Source organism: Protopterus annectens, chromosome 4.part0, assembly GCF_019279795.1.
Source record: "Protopterus annectens isolate FY-2018-M chromosome 4.part0, PAN1.0, whole genome shotgun sequence".
Taxonomy (NCBI): domain Eukaryota; kingdom Metazoa; phylum Chordata; order Ceratodontiformes; family Protopteridae; genus Protopterus; species Protopterus annectens.
Genome location: NC_056733.1, coordinates 183430104 through 183445596, shown reverse-complemented (window position 1 = coordinate 183445596; position 15493 = coordinate 183430104). Strand labels below are relative to the sequence as shown.

Below are 15493 nucleotides of genomic sequence, written 5' to 3'. Positions count from 1 at the left end.
GGAACTTCCCAGTTTAATCCTCTAGTGCTCACTAGTATGAGCAGATATGATGAGAGGAGGAGGAGCTATAAAAGAAAAATCTGTAGTAAAGGCAGGCAACTCAAAACCATCAAGTTTAAAACAGCACACAGATTGACTTGGTGGACATACTGAGCCAGATTCCAAAAGACCTGCTGTCAGTCTAAGTGGTAACTTACACTGAGAGCAAGTCTTTTGGAATCGGGCCTTCTGTATTCTAGGTCGGGAGCTGAAACTAATGGTTAAGGTGTTTTCCTCACAGACACAAAGTGCAGGGTTTGATTCTCACATTTGAATGTAAATGGTCTGTAAAGGTGCAGATAGCCTAGTGCTTACCAATTAATGAAAGCAACATGGAAAAGCCAGTAAAACACTTCTTGCTCAGAGGGGTATTGAAACTGTAGGCCTAGTCATCACTTCATTTAAGTTCAGACCTGTACATCGAGTTGTTGTACTGTATCATTGTTGCATGGCAAGTAACGAAGTGTCCCTTTGTTAGGCAGGTCAACATACTGTGGTATATAGGCCTGTTGAAATGTAAGAGCTTTTTAGCTACAGGTCTGTCTGTGCATACTACTCCTAAACGTTTGCAGCATGAACTATACTGGAAGTGCCTAGGGATCCCCAAAATGGTAACACTGGCCCTGATGAGACAGAAATAAAATTTCAGTTAAAATCGGGGACAGTTGACAGGTACCATGAACAGACTTTTAAGACCCAAAATGAGCAACTTTCCTCCTCTAAGTATCGTTTGTGAGGTTATTTCGGATCATGCCCCCACCCCCGGCAAATTTCAAAGCCTAATAGCACTACACCATTTAATAAAAAGACGGTGTGAGGAACATAGTTCTAGCGCAAAAAATCTGGACAAAAAGCCTGAAATAATGGGTGGACAAGAGTCCAAAAATGGGGACAGAGCTTAAATATTGGTCTTACAAACTTTAAAAAGTTGCTAGAATAACACGCTTTGTGCTATCATGCATTTTTCTAAGAGGATACAATTTGTGCAGCATTATTTAGTTCATTAAATCCCCAGTAATCTTCCAGAAAGGCAAGTAATATCACGCAAAATTCTAGACATTATGCGATATATACATGGACAGTTGAAAGGTAAGGAACTAAAACATATGTAGCGCTAATTAATATATAAAAGAGACATAAACTGCTCAAATATTTTATATTACAACACCCCCATTAAAAAGCAAAACAAACTGAACAGCCAAACATATACCCATATTTATCCACAATACAAGTAAACTGCATGCTCTACCCAACTGATCTAATTGCGTCGCCTTCGGGGCGTCAAATACCAACACTAACGTGATGACGTTGCAGGAGCGGTAACTGATCGTTATTTAAAAATATAAGAGTACAGAAGAAGGAAGATTATCTGTGTTTGTAGGACGAAGTGGTATTATGGCATTGGAAAAGCATACTGGTCTTGAGGTTTTGCCTGATGAGTGGCGACTTTATGTCTTAGAAAATCGGCTTCGGACATATGTTAATTGGCCTTTCACGGATGATTGTAACTGTACCCCGTATAATGTAAGTATTGGGAGAATGGAGCCAACCGTTTTTGATATTAATGAGGAGTATTGTAGTGTGTAAAACAAAATCGTTGAAATTATATAGCTGGGGCAGAAGCGTTTGATCAACACTTTTCAAGGACCTAGACATACCTGATGTAGTAGGACTTGAATTGAAACGGAGGATAAAATTTAGCATAGGTGGGATAGGTGTAAATACGAGAACAGATGAATACAATCCATTTTTGATCGGCTGAAGTGTCTTGAGCGGCTGCTGAGAAAAGGAACCTTGCAGACTGGTAATTTAAATAGCCTGGTTGAGAAGATTTAACAGAGGTACATCTCTACAGTGTCCAACTTGGTTCGGCCTTAGTGAGGTTAAAATCTTATCTGCCATTTGTTCAGTTTGTACCATGGATACTGGTATCCATCTATTCTAGTATTGATACCTGTCCTGTGTTTTGAGGAGTGTAGTCTCTCTTGTTTTGGCTATATTGAAGTGTATTAGCCCACTAGTTAGTTCGCGCATGAATGGGCGTGGCCACCGTGATTGACATGCCGAAAAGCGGCCATTAAGAACGGTAATTTGCTCTGACACAGAATGCACACTAATTCCGTGTCATGTTCATAGGTAGGTACTAGGCTATCGGCCCAAGGGCTTACATAAGCCTAGCCAACAAGGTTCCCTGGCTTAAGTTACGCCACCCAAGAAAGTTTTCTGTGTTTGTCGCGCAGAAACACAGAAGTGGTACCCGGGGTGTATTTCCTATTTCTCATCCACTCATCAAGATTTTTCTTGAAGAGTGCTAATGAAGAACTTTGCTTGACGTAGATGGATAGCCTGTTCCAGAGTATTGGAAGTCTTTGGGAGAGGAATCTATCCCAACAGCATTTCCTGTTTATTGTGGTGACAAGGTCTAGGTCCCTAGAGTGTGTAGCACGGAGAGATTGGGATTTCTTTAGGTGTAGCGTTTCCAACAGCTCTGGGTTTGACATGGCTTTATATGTTAGGCAGAGATCACCTCGGAGTAGGTGATATGCTATGGAGTAAAGCTGGAGTTTTTTGAGGCGGCCGGTGTAGGGCATTTGTTTGAGGGTAGTAATCATCTTTGTGAAGTACTTCTGTGGCTTTTCCAGCTGCTGCAGATGTCTTGAGGTACATTCCAAAAGGGGTGTTGTACTCCTATAATGGGTCTAATGGGTGTCGAGTAGAGAACAATGATCTCATTTTTTCCTATATGAGAACCCTTTTATGATGAGGTGTGCCATGTAGGACTTCCTGACTACTGTGACGATGACGCTGCACTTTTTGGCATTGAGCTTGAGGCCATGGCTCTGGCACCAGGCATCTGTCTCAGCGAGGCCCTTTTGTAGGATGTCCACATCATTTGGGGACTTGACTGTGGCTCCTAGTTTGCAGTCATCTGCGAACTTCGTTAGCCAGAGGCCTTCTGTGTTAGCCTTGACTGTGGCTCCTAGTTTGCAGTCATCTGCGAACTTCGTTAGCCAGAGGCCTTCTGTGTTAGCCTTGACTATGGCTCCTAGTTTGCAGTCATCTGCGAACTTCTTTAGCCAGAGGCCTTCTGTGTTAGCCTTGACTGTGGCTCCTAGTTTGCAGTCATTTGTGAACTTCGTTAGCCAGAGGCCTTCTGTGTTAGCCTGTACTTCAGAGAAGTAGATACCAAACAGGAGAGGTCCCAGGATGGAACCTTGTGGTACTCCACTTGTCACTGCTTTGAGGTCAGATTTGGAGTCTGCAACTTTTTACGGTGTGGTTCTGTCAGTGAGCCAGCTGGCAACCCATCTTGTGACATAGGGATTTATACATAGTTTAGTGAGTTTAGCTATCATTCCAGAATGGGGGTGGTGCTTGAAAGCCTTGGCGAGGTCAGGATAGGCTGTGTGAACCACCTTACCCTCATCTATGGCTTTGGTGACTGCCTCAAAGAAGTCTATCAGGTTCAGGAGGCATGATCTGCCTTTCACAAACCCGAACTGGGTGGCATCTAGAGTTTGGAGGTTACCAATGTCTTTGAGTTCCAGGATACGTTCCATGGCCTTGCAGACCAGGCTTGTCAGGCTAATGGGTTCATAGGTTTATACTAAGGCATTTATAAGCCTAGCCCAAAGTTATGTGGCTTACGCCACCCCTTATGTAAGAAATAATGTGCCCGTTAGTTTGTTGTGCCTCTGTCCAGCAGTGACACAGAGATGATTCCCAGGGTAAACCTACGATCTCCCATCCACCGGTCAAGATTTCTCTTGAACAGAGCCAGCGAGGTGCTCTGCCTCACATGGACCGGGATTTTATTCCACAGCATGGGGAGTCTCTGGGTGATAAATCTATCCCTCCAGCACGTCCTATTTATATCCGTGCTAAGGTTTAAGTCACTTGCTCTAGTGGTTCTGGTGGATTTGGATTTTTTGAGGTGGAGCATGTCCATTAATTCCGGGTTGGTCATGGCCTTGTATGTCAGGCACAGGTCACCTCTGAGCAGACGGTATGCAGCTGAATAGAGTTGGAGTTTCTTCAGTCTGGCAGTATATGACAGGTTTTGGAGTCCCTTTATCCTTTTGGTGAGGAACTTTTGGGGTCTCTCCAATTGCTGCAGGCGTCGGGTGAGATACATCCCGAATGGGGCATTGTACTCTATCATTGGTCTGATAAGTGAAGAGTACAGGGTACAGTAATAGGTCGATAGTTCCCGGGATCAGTGTTGCCCCCCCCCCCCTTTGTGGAGTGGGATAACTGTTGCTGTGTGCCATTCAGTGGGCACAAAGCCTGAATTGAGGCTATTATTTAACATGGTGCTTAAATGGGGAGCCAGTTCGTGTAAAACGCAGCCTGGGATGTTGTCCGGTCCTGTGGATGCTGTGTTTTTGGCATTAGAGAGTGCAGCTTTTACCAGCGTAGTTGTAATTACAGGGACTCTGTCCCTACTAGCATTCAAAACACATCATCCAAAGCCTCCTTTAAAGACCTCATCAGGCAACATCTCAAGCAAAGTTGGCAGTGCCATGATCGCTCCCCAGGCTAGCGGATAACATATACATACTAAATGTAGAGCACTTGATAATAGTTTTCAATCTTACTCACAAATACTGGCTAATCTACAATGTATGTATTGTACCTGTGTACTATGTATGTATTCTACCTAGGTTCCAAATTTCAGCTGTACACCACAAATCTATTAATTACCTTTATTTTTAAAATATTGTTTTGTTTGTTCTCTCCACTGTAACTGTTTGTGCCGTATACCACTGTAAAAACTTGTCTCTTGTAATTTGTGTGTATACTGAACATGTCTAAATAACTAAATGTGCCTGTAATTTTTCTTTGTGAAGCTTTTCTCCCCGGGCCTCTGCTGAAAAAGGGCCTTTTCGGCTCAGACACCCCCGGTTAACAAATGTAAAATAAAAAAATAAATAAATATGGGCCCTTTAGGGGGTGAGGGGGGGGGTAAAGTTAGCACTGTGAGGGGGGTAAAGCTAGCACTGAACCTAAATGCCAGGATATTGGCAATATCAGTTGGTTCTGTAATTTTTGTGCCGTTGTGCTGTAACTCTGAGCAGATCTGGGTTTTGCCATCGAGATTCTTGACATGGCTATAGAATGCTTTGTAGTTGTCCTTAGAATTGGTGTCTATTTTGTTGTCATAGCTAGCTTTGGAGGATCCTATAAGGGATCTCAGCTTCTTACTGAGGCTGATCAGGGAGCTCCTCCACTCATGGGATTTTACTGTCTTTTGCAACAGTTTCTTCCTTCTGTTGTACAGTTTGTTTATGGCAGGGGACCACCAGATTGGCTTCCTTTTTTAGGTGGATGGTGTCTTTGTTCCGTTTGTGATAACACGATCCATGCACTTATGCAAGTGCTTATAGAGTGCATTTGTGTAGGATTCAGCAGTTGTAGCTGTATTGTCCATCTGCATGGGTGTCATGAAGTTCACCACTTCTGTCTTAAGCATGAAGTTGGCTTTGGAGAAATTTTTTACCGTGGTTTTCTTAATGGGGGCGGGATGTGAATATAAAGGGTGATTAGCTTATGGTCAGATCGGACCAACGAGGAGTTTACTTCAGGTGTGGAACACCGGTCACTCGTGTCGGTAATGACTAGGTCTAGGATATTGTTGTCCCTGGTGGGGGTGTGGATTGATCCAGGGCATTGGGAATTCTAGAAAGCATTGAGCTAAGGAGTTGGTACATTAATAGTTTTCCCAGTTAATGGTGGGGTAGTTGAAATCGCCCATTATTAGGGTGTTTGGTTGAACCCTAATATTTTCCAGTACATCGAGGAGTGGGAATTCTGGGGCATGGTGGGGGATCTGTAGCAAGCTACAATTTGGACTGCAGCTTTGCCCAGAGTTAGTTGCACTTGGATAATTTTGGATGCATTATACTGAGCAACTAGCCTGGAGGTGTGGATATCCTTAATGAATATGGACACCTCTAGGTTACATGGCTGAAGTGTGGTATGAGTTATAGCCTGGTAGTGCATGGGGTGCTCTCTGGAGCCTTGAACCAGGTCTCAGTCACTGCACAGATATTGATGTTCTCCATTTTAAGGAGTGCCTCAGGCGAGTGCATTTTGAGATTTGGACTTCTAGCATTGAGTAGCATTACCCTCAGTTTTTTCTCGCCTGTTCCTGTTATGGTGGTGAATTTGTTATGTAACTAAATGTTTAACAGGCAAGCATAAACACTACAACTTAAACTAGTCTACTTCATCATTTTTTACCTAACACCATCTCCTTTCCTTCTGCTGTAGTATTGTAACTGCATATATATGATAACTGTTCTAAAAGTTTTATTATGAATGGTTATAATTTTAACTGCGTTTGTAACTGGTTATATTTTTTGTAACTATGTTTTGGGGCTTTTCTTCCCGGCCTCGGCTGAAAAAGGGCTTTTGCTCAGTCAGTCAATCCCGGTTAACAAATGTAAAATAAATAAATAAAATAATACCAGTTTTTGAATTTACTACTTGTATGATTGAAAAACAAGTTGCTATAGATATTTTGGTAACTATGGATGTTAACGGGTATAAAGTTTTATAGTAAGACACATGGTAAATCAACATTTATTATCAGTTATGTGCATTGTAAGAATAATCACCCATTATGGTTAAAGAAAACTATATATAAAAGGCAGATGATTAAAGCAAGTTGTCTTACTTCTGATGGTATGGTATGAAGGAATGAACTGTTGGGTATTATTGGGATGTTTAAGGAAAGGGGTTATTCTGTTCCCTGCTTACTGAAGTTAGGCAGATGATTAAAGCAAGCTGTCTTACTTCTGATGGTATGGTATGAAGGAATGAACTGTTGGGTATTATTGGGATGTTTAAGGAAAGGGGTTATTCTGTTCCCTGCTTACTGAAGTTAGGCAATGAAATACTAAATCGGCAGCATCTTGACTTTCCATCTATTTTATCTAATGGATATGTTCATAAAAAGTATAACCATTATGGATGTTTATTTCACTTGAATGTGTCAGTAGATGATCCTAATTAAAAATGGATCATTATGGGAAATTGGAATAATTTGAGAGGTAATATTGATATGAATTCCAGAATCCAATCTATGTATAAAACAGGATGCACCTTGAAGGATTTCTTAAGGATGGACAATACTAAGGTCCTTTTCGTTATAACTAGCTATGTCTGTGTGGGATGTGACTGTTTTCTGCAATTAATTGCCGCAACAAGCCAAGGAACTATCGGTGCGGTGTATGCTAGTTTTCAAAATACTGATTCTACGTGTTGCGTTCTATATTTTTTCTAGATGAATGGGAATTTCAGCACTGTAACAGACAAACAGACTAGCAGGAACTACATAAGCTGAGAATGTAGAACAGCTGCTATAACAAAACAACTTGAAGTAGCAATCTGGTTGATTTGTTGTGAAAACCTCGGAAGACAATAAGCCAAGAAAAAAATGAAATCTACTCAAAATTAGTAATGAGTCACAAAGTGTGTGACAGGAAAGACTCTTATGCTACTTCAAAATGTTGTAGCAATGCCCAAAAGAAGCACCCACAAAGATGTGCACAGGAGTACCACTGATGTATACTTATCACCATTCACAAGATATTTGACAGACAACTGAGAGAAAATGAATTCTATGCAGTTTATCCATAATCACCACAGTAATGACTCTGAAAAAACTATTGTATTAATCTCACCAAAGATGCAAAACTCCAGGATTGAAAATAATTATGTCCACTGATAACACACAGTCGGAGAACAACTATTAACCATTCTTCGAAAGAAAGCTACTTCTGTAATTGTTCTCTGATTGTGCTCTGTGTATTTTACCTTTGGACATTTCTGCCGATGAACTTAGATTAAAGTATTCAGTAAATTCAATCTTAACTCTGTGTTATTCCTATTACTACCTAGGGAAAATGACTTGGCAGCTTTCAATCAAAAGGTGGGCAGTTTACTGACATCGTTGTCACAGGCGGGGATTGGGCGTGGTCTGCTACTGCGCATCGGGTGGGTTAATACACTTCAATATGGCCTCTGTTTTTGCCTTATTAAAAATTGTCTGTTAAAATATTCACTAGGTATATGGTGGAGAAATGAAGTACTCATAAGCTGAAATGCAACTGTTGACCTGTGTAAATATACAGTTGTATTTAATTTATCGTTACAGCACAAGTTATCATTACCTATACAATTGCTTTGTGCATATTGTTAATATTTTAGTTGGGTATTATAATATACAGACTTTAGGATACTGCAGTCTTACAGTTGTATTATTCCCTGATTTGAAAGTACTAGAACTGTGCTACCTAGTTTGTGGGGTGGGGGACTACCTTGATATGTACAATGATTTAGCCATGCTTATCCTGTTTTACTTTGTTTCCCAAGTTGCTTGAAAACCTGATTTTGTCATCCACGTACTGCCTTGTGACCCTGAGATGGCTGAATAGGGAGTCTTAGACCATCTCACATAAGTAAGGGCTGATGAGTTGGGTGATGCTGCTAGTTGTGGAATAGAGGATGACTGCGGTAGTGAGTGTCTTATCACTTTTTCTTGTGTTAAGGGTGCCTTTTTTTTTTTTTTTTTTTTCTCTCTGTACGTAACACACTGCAGTCACTTGATGTGGAGATTTCAATGATCAATGCTACTTCATCTTTTCATGGACCACTGTATCCAGTTTGCTATCGTCTTTCTTTGAACTGTTGGTAATGGGCGATTATCATGTGATGTAGACTTCGTCATTTTCTGTGATGCTTTGTGGCTCATGTTTCCAGTGTTTTTCAGCCACTTCAATACCATAATGTTTGCACAATTCCCAGTGCAACAGTCTTGCCACATTATTATGCCTTTCAGTATACAGTCCTTCTGCCGTTAGTATGTCACAACCAGCAAGAAGGTATGCAACTGTTTCCAATTGGGTTTTACAAAACCTACATTTGTCTGTTTCTCCCACATGTTCAATGGACTTTGGTAGCCTACTGTCTTGTTCTTGCAATATTAACCTTTCATCTCTTGGTTTGAATTCGCCTCTCCTTAACCACTTCTGTATTCGTTCCTGATTTAACATGAGGTTCCAGACGTTTTCTATACTTGCAAATATATTTATATATTTTCCACATTTCTTGCCTTCTCATCTGGTCCTTCACCTAATCTATTTCTGGTTTGATTTCCATTCCTGCTTGATGCTGATATGCTTCTGCTAGATTTAAGCAGAGAAGTCATCTTGGATTTATTCTCGTTTTTAAAACCTTCACTATGTTTAGGTCTTGAGGTCAGCAGATATGTGCGGTCCCATGATTGCAGGTTTATACATGTAATCGGTTTCAAGGAGGCCCATTCCTCCCTCGAAACGGGGAATATATAACATTTGCTGAGCGTGAAGCATCCTTCTTGTTTTCTATCTAATCTATCCAACATGTTTTGGGGCCCGTCAGTCACTCCAAAACTCGTAAGTTAGAACAGGAGTGGCAAACTTAGCTTGGATTTTGTGCCTAGATATCCGTGCTGTTTTCAGGATTAATTTTAGTCGTCTAAAGTATTCCTTACTAAGTTGTAGTTCCTTCATCAATTCCCAAATATTTATACACTCCCTCTTGCTCAAGTTGTTTTTATATAACATTCTTGTCCCAAACTGATTTCTTGGTACTGCAGTTTTTTCCTGCCTTTAACGGTTGATTTTGCACATTTATCAAGACCAAATGACATTCTTGCATCAAAGTTTTTGACCACTGCAATTTTTTCAGATCCTCATCTAAAGAGCTATGCAATCCTCTACAAAGAGAAGATTTTGTAGGAGCTATATTGTAGCCATGGCCTGAGCTGTTGGTAGACGGCTTAATAGGTTAAGGGCAAAGCAAAATAGTGGTGACAGTCACCCTGGAATATCCCTCTTTATTATGGCTTAATTGCAAAGTGGTCTGCCACTGATACTATCAAATGCTTTATCGTAGTCAATCCATGCCATACTTTAAATTATTCCCCTTTTTTTACAGTTCTCTATGACTTTAACAAATGATCCTTTGTTCTATATGGCTTTCTTTTATTGCCCTTTTGTTCTATTGCCATAATTGAGTTTTCTTCTAAATGAGTATAAACTCTGGCATCAATTCCGGTGTTTATATGTCATGTGAAGGCAAGTTATTGGCCTACGTTTTTAGGGTAGCTTGCAGTTTCACCCTTCAGCAGGAGCATTGTTTTTCCTGTTAGGTTGGTGTCTGTTCAGGTTGCGCATATAAATAGATGTGAAGTTGTAATCTTGCCGATTATTCTCACTGATGGGTTGGAGCCGATCCTCGGCTCTGACACGGCTGATGGCAAGCTCAAGTTTTGCCGGTAGCTTGAGTCTAGCCCACCATCCACTGCTAGAATTACCTCAGATCTAGTTTGCCGCGGCAAGAGAGATCTTGGTGATCCGGATAGCTCTGACCATTTTAGAAACGGAATTAACAGCAAGTTTTTTAAAAAAGCTTTCCTTGTTATATTTATGTAGTGTGTTGGGTCCATTATTTTTAGATAGTTTAGATAGTTTAAATTGTTTTAGATTGGGGACTTGTGGGCTTTTTAGTTTGTGTGGGCCTTAAGCCCCTTTTCCTACTATTAATCCCTGTAGTAGTTAGGGTTTTTTTATTTTGTTTTTCCTCTGTGGGACTCTTGGTCCTATATTTCTTTATATTTTTTATATATATTTTTATATATATATTATATATATAAATAAACTCGAAAAAATATAGCTCATGCAGGTGCGAGATGGCCACAACCTTTTCCTCGTACAGGTTCCTTCCAAGTCAGATATATCCAAGGTCTACAGTTCTTGAAATAAATGCAACCGATGTAATCCAACAAATAATTTATTCGTGCACAGTGAGCGCTTTCACCCGAAGGCTTTTTCAAACTATTACAGCATCCACCATTCACACTGGGTTTAAATAATACAATGAAAATACACCATTGGTCATCAGTCACACCTAATTTAAATATCAAATTAGTTAAACAGCAATATCAGCGCTCCATCTAAAACAGAGAATATGACACACAACTACAAACATAGATAAGTCATTAGGTTAGTACAAGCGTCAAAAGTGAATATATGATGTTCGTATAAGTCAAAAAAATCCTATATTCAATCAAAATTTCCTTCAAACACTTCGCACTAAACTCGCTGGGTGTTCATCTAACCCTCCTACTGGGTGACGACATCCATGACATGACTCACACAGCAACTAACTACACATACACGGTGATTAGACCATAAACATACTGTGTGAACTACTCACTACCACACACATCAGAAAAGATATATATCAGGAACAAATGTCCGTATAGGTTAAAGCTACCTAGTTTTTAACCAGGCATTGACTTGCATATGCAACACTTCCAATAAAATTTTTTAAAAATATTAATTAAATATTATTCAAATACCTAACTCGAAGTGTCTATTCAAGGAGCATACACAACTCGAGTAGACAACTGAAACAGACATATGTCATAAAATCTAAAAACATAATATAGTTTATATTATGAATGCAACATGCTTAAATATACAAACACCTAACCCAAACTGTCTGTTCAAAAAATTATATATCAAATAGACAAGGAAAGTACACACATCATAAAATCTACACGCATATTAAAATTCATAGGTACATAAACGCTGCAATAATCATCAACTCACTTGCACATGTAAAACATAAAATAATACAAAATATAGTACAAAATATGAATGAGAGAGATAAAATTCACCCTATGACCACACAAATAACCTAGACCTATCCTAAGGAAAGAAATGGTGCAGATGTAGACTAGTGAAACGTATGGTTTCATGTAAAAAATATACAAACCCATCCAATTGGATACATCTAGTCATATAATAATCTGAGCAAAGCTACATGTATACAAATAAAACTGTTGTATTCAAGGCTTCATCAACCTTTTCTTCCGTAGGATGGGCTTCAACTGTACCCTGTCATTCAAGCCAGGGTGCATATCAGATCTCATCCGTATTATCCATTTCAACTCACATTCCAATAGATAATTATCAACATCACCCCCTCTAACACTGGGCTCTACCCTCTGTATCCTGTATTTCTAATATGTTTAGCTAGAGCATTATTCATGGAACCTAGACGTATATGGTAGACATGATCTCTTACTCGTTCTCTAAGTTGTCTAGACGTTTTCCCTATGTAGAAAGCGTCACAACACGTACATCTAGCTAGATAAATAACATACATACTCTTACAACATGTTCTTGTCTTGAAATTATACTCAAAACGAATAGTAGGATGCATAAACTCCATTCTAGTGTCTATAAACCTACATTGATTGCATTCATTACACGGACGTGTGTTATAACTTTCACTTGTAACTTCTACATCATGCAATAATGACCTATGACATAACTTTCGTTTAAGATTTGGTTTATTTTTATAGACAAAATTAGGATCTGATCCTACTAACGTACTAATTTCTTGATCTAATTTAAAGATATCCCAATGTTTAGCTATTATCTCCTTTATATCTTTCACATCCCTTGTAAAATACAACGGAAATCTAACGTCATTCCTCCCCTCCTTTCCTTCACTATAATCAATTTCTGTCCAATCTGAAAAGTATGGACATGCTTTAGTGCTCCTCAGGTCCTGAACTATTTTAATTTTCTTATTTAAATCTAACTCAGCATACCCTCTTTCCAAGAACCTACTAGTTAAATTTTTTATCTCTTCCGTATACCCTAAAACTGTGGGATTGAGCCTTGAGGCTCTCATCATCTGCCCCTTCATAATATTATCAAAGACAAACCTCGGGTGCATGCTACTTCGGTGCAACAACGTATTCCTAAAACATGGTTTTCTATGGATACTAGTATTTAACAGTCCATTCTGCAACCTATAAAGGTTGACATCTAAATAAGAAATATATTCCTCAGAATAATTGAGTGTAAACTTAAGGAAATCAGTCATAGAATTCATCTCCTTAACAAAAGCAAGTAGGGATTCTTCAGACCCCTTCCAAATGAGGAAGAGGTCATCGACAAACCTCCGGTAGAACCCAACATTATTCTTAAAAGATGCATTAGGTAAGAGTAACTCAATCTCCCAATCAGACATTACCAGGTTGGCGTAGCTATTGGCACAAGAAGTGCCCATAGCCACGCCATCCTTCTGAATGTATACCTCTTCACCATATAGAAACACATCTCCAGAAAAAATGTAATCAAATCTGCAGTTCTAACATCAATCTCTGTCCTAGTATTCAAATACCTTTGCATTCTCAGAATGCCCTCCTCATTTGGTATCACTGTGAAGAGGCTAACAACATCCAACGTAACCAAAATGAAATGTTGATGAGTATCCAGCCCCTTAACATACTCATACAGATCTAACAAAAACTGTTTGCTATCCTTCAGCGTAAACTGATTCTTATCCACTACTGGTCTTAGATAGTGTTCAAGAAAAATAGAGAAGGGTTCAGTCACCCAGCCTTGACTTGCCACTATTGGTCGCATAGGTGGCTTCTCTAATGATTTGTGGACCTTCGGTAGGCCCTGAATTATGGGAATCAATGGCTTATTAACTTTCAAATAACCAAATAAAGTACTAGATATCAAACCGCTCTTAAGCAAATCATCCAGGGCATCATAGATCCGAAACACCTTCAATTCTACTTCTTCCATTTGTATGTTCTGGTAGAAATTCCCATCACTAAGTAATTCCTCCATACTCCTGTCATACTCTAACCTGTTCATGATCACCACAGGTCCTCCCTTATCTAATGGTCTAATAACCAAAGAATGGTCATCACATAGTGTTTTCAGAGCTTGTCTTTGTAAAAATGTAAGGTTCTGTTTAGATCTATACCTCCTATTATATTTTCTATTATTATAAAACTCATGTAGTTCATTCTCAACTAGTTTTGAGTAAGTATCTAGAAGTGGGTGCAACATAGGTGTATACACACTATTGGACCGAAACAACTCTCTTTCACCCTCTATTAAATCATTGTCACAACATCCATAATCCAGCCTTAATTGCACCTTTCTAATAAACAACTTAACATCTATAATTGAATCTGTGACATTGCTATCGCATGTCGGGATGAAATTAAGCCCTTTATTTAGGACTTCCTCTTCATATTTGCTCAATACTCTATTAGATAAATTTATTATTAACGATTCTGGACCTTCTCCCACATCTTCTTTAATGTATGTCCTGCCGGTTCCTCTCCTGAACCTTTTCGTTTGTACCTGCCCCTGCTCCGTGACCGCTGTCTCCCAAGGAATCGTGAAGCAGGAATCGGGAAAGGAGCCTGATAAGTGGTGATATTATTACCCCCACGGATATTCGACAGACTAGTACCCATAGCCTTTCTCCTAACAGAACCGCCTTCAATGGCGGAACTTCCATCATTCACCACATTAGGATTATTTGCCTCTTGTGGTTGTACAGTAACCATTTCTCTTACATCATCTATTCTATCCTCCGTCGTAACATCACCACCATTAACTGTGGTGTTACATATGTTAGTGATGAAGGGAATAGATCTATGACGGGCTTCCATCGCGGGACATAATTCAGATACAGATCTTGCTACAAAATTCCTATTATTACCCATAGGGTTACGTGTCACATTCACATCTTGATTAATAACAGGATTATTAACATCACTAACATTATTAAAACGCGGCCATGTGAAGACATGGCCGTTTCTAAAATCCTTAATGTCCCTTAGTAATTTAGACCTTTTTTGTTCCAAGAGTATTTTTCTCGAAGATGTGAACATTATCCATTAACCTATAAAGTCTAGTCTCAACCTTAGTTGTCTCATATTTCGACATAATTTCATTAAACTGCTCATTCACTTTTTTACGGAGGGCCTCTTCCTCAGGCATATAAAAGTTATTCAATAATCTCATATAGTCATAGCTTAAAGTCAGATTTAATTGTTGCCATCTCAAAAGTAATTCCGGTTCTGAATTACCTGAAGTAGGCATCTTTAAGACACGGAGGCCTCGAGGGACGACTTGTTTGGCTATACACGCTTCGAAGTGCTGCCGTTGCAGCCGTTGCAGCTGCAGCCTCTTAAGTTGGAGATAGGGTATGATGTTTTCTACAGGATATGATGTTTATAACAGGAAGTGGTAACAGGATATGATGTCTTCATATCCTGTTTCCACTTATGATTTAAAACATCATATCCTGTGAAGACATCATCCTGTTACCACTTCCTGTTATAAACATCATATCCTGTAGAAAACATCATACCCTATCTCCATATTGGATTTAGAAAAGCATGACATTAAACGAATACTAACACATCTAATGAATAAGCTAAAACTATACAACTATATAAAAAACATAAAACCATATATATAGGTTTATATGGTTTTATGTTTTTTATATAGTTTTTTATATAGTTTTTTATATAGTTTTTTATATAGTTTTTTATATAGTTTTTTATATAGTT

General features: G+C 39.2%; 1 protein-coding gene across 1 annotated transcript in view; it reads left to right on the top strand.

Moving 5' to 3' along the window:
- Positions 1–1315: 1315 nt before the first annotated feature.
- The window catches only part of BIRC5 (baculoviral IAP repeat containing 5), a 132315-nt gene continuing 118137 nt past the window's right edge, over positions 1316–15493 (top strand). Inside the window, exon 1 of the mRNA XM_044068170.1 lies at positions 1316–1563. Coding sequence (XP_043924105.1) covers positions 1435–1563 — 129 coding nt within the window. The 5' untranslated portion in view covers positions 1316–1434. The remainder of the gene's footprint in view (positions 1564–15493) is intronic.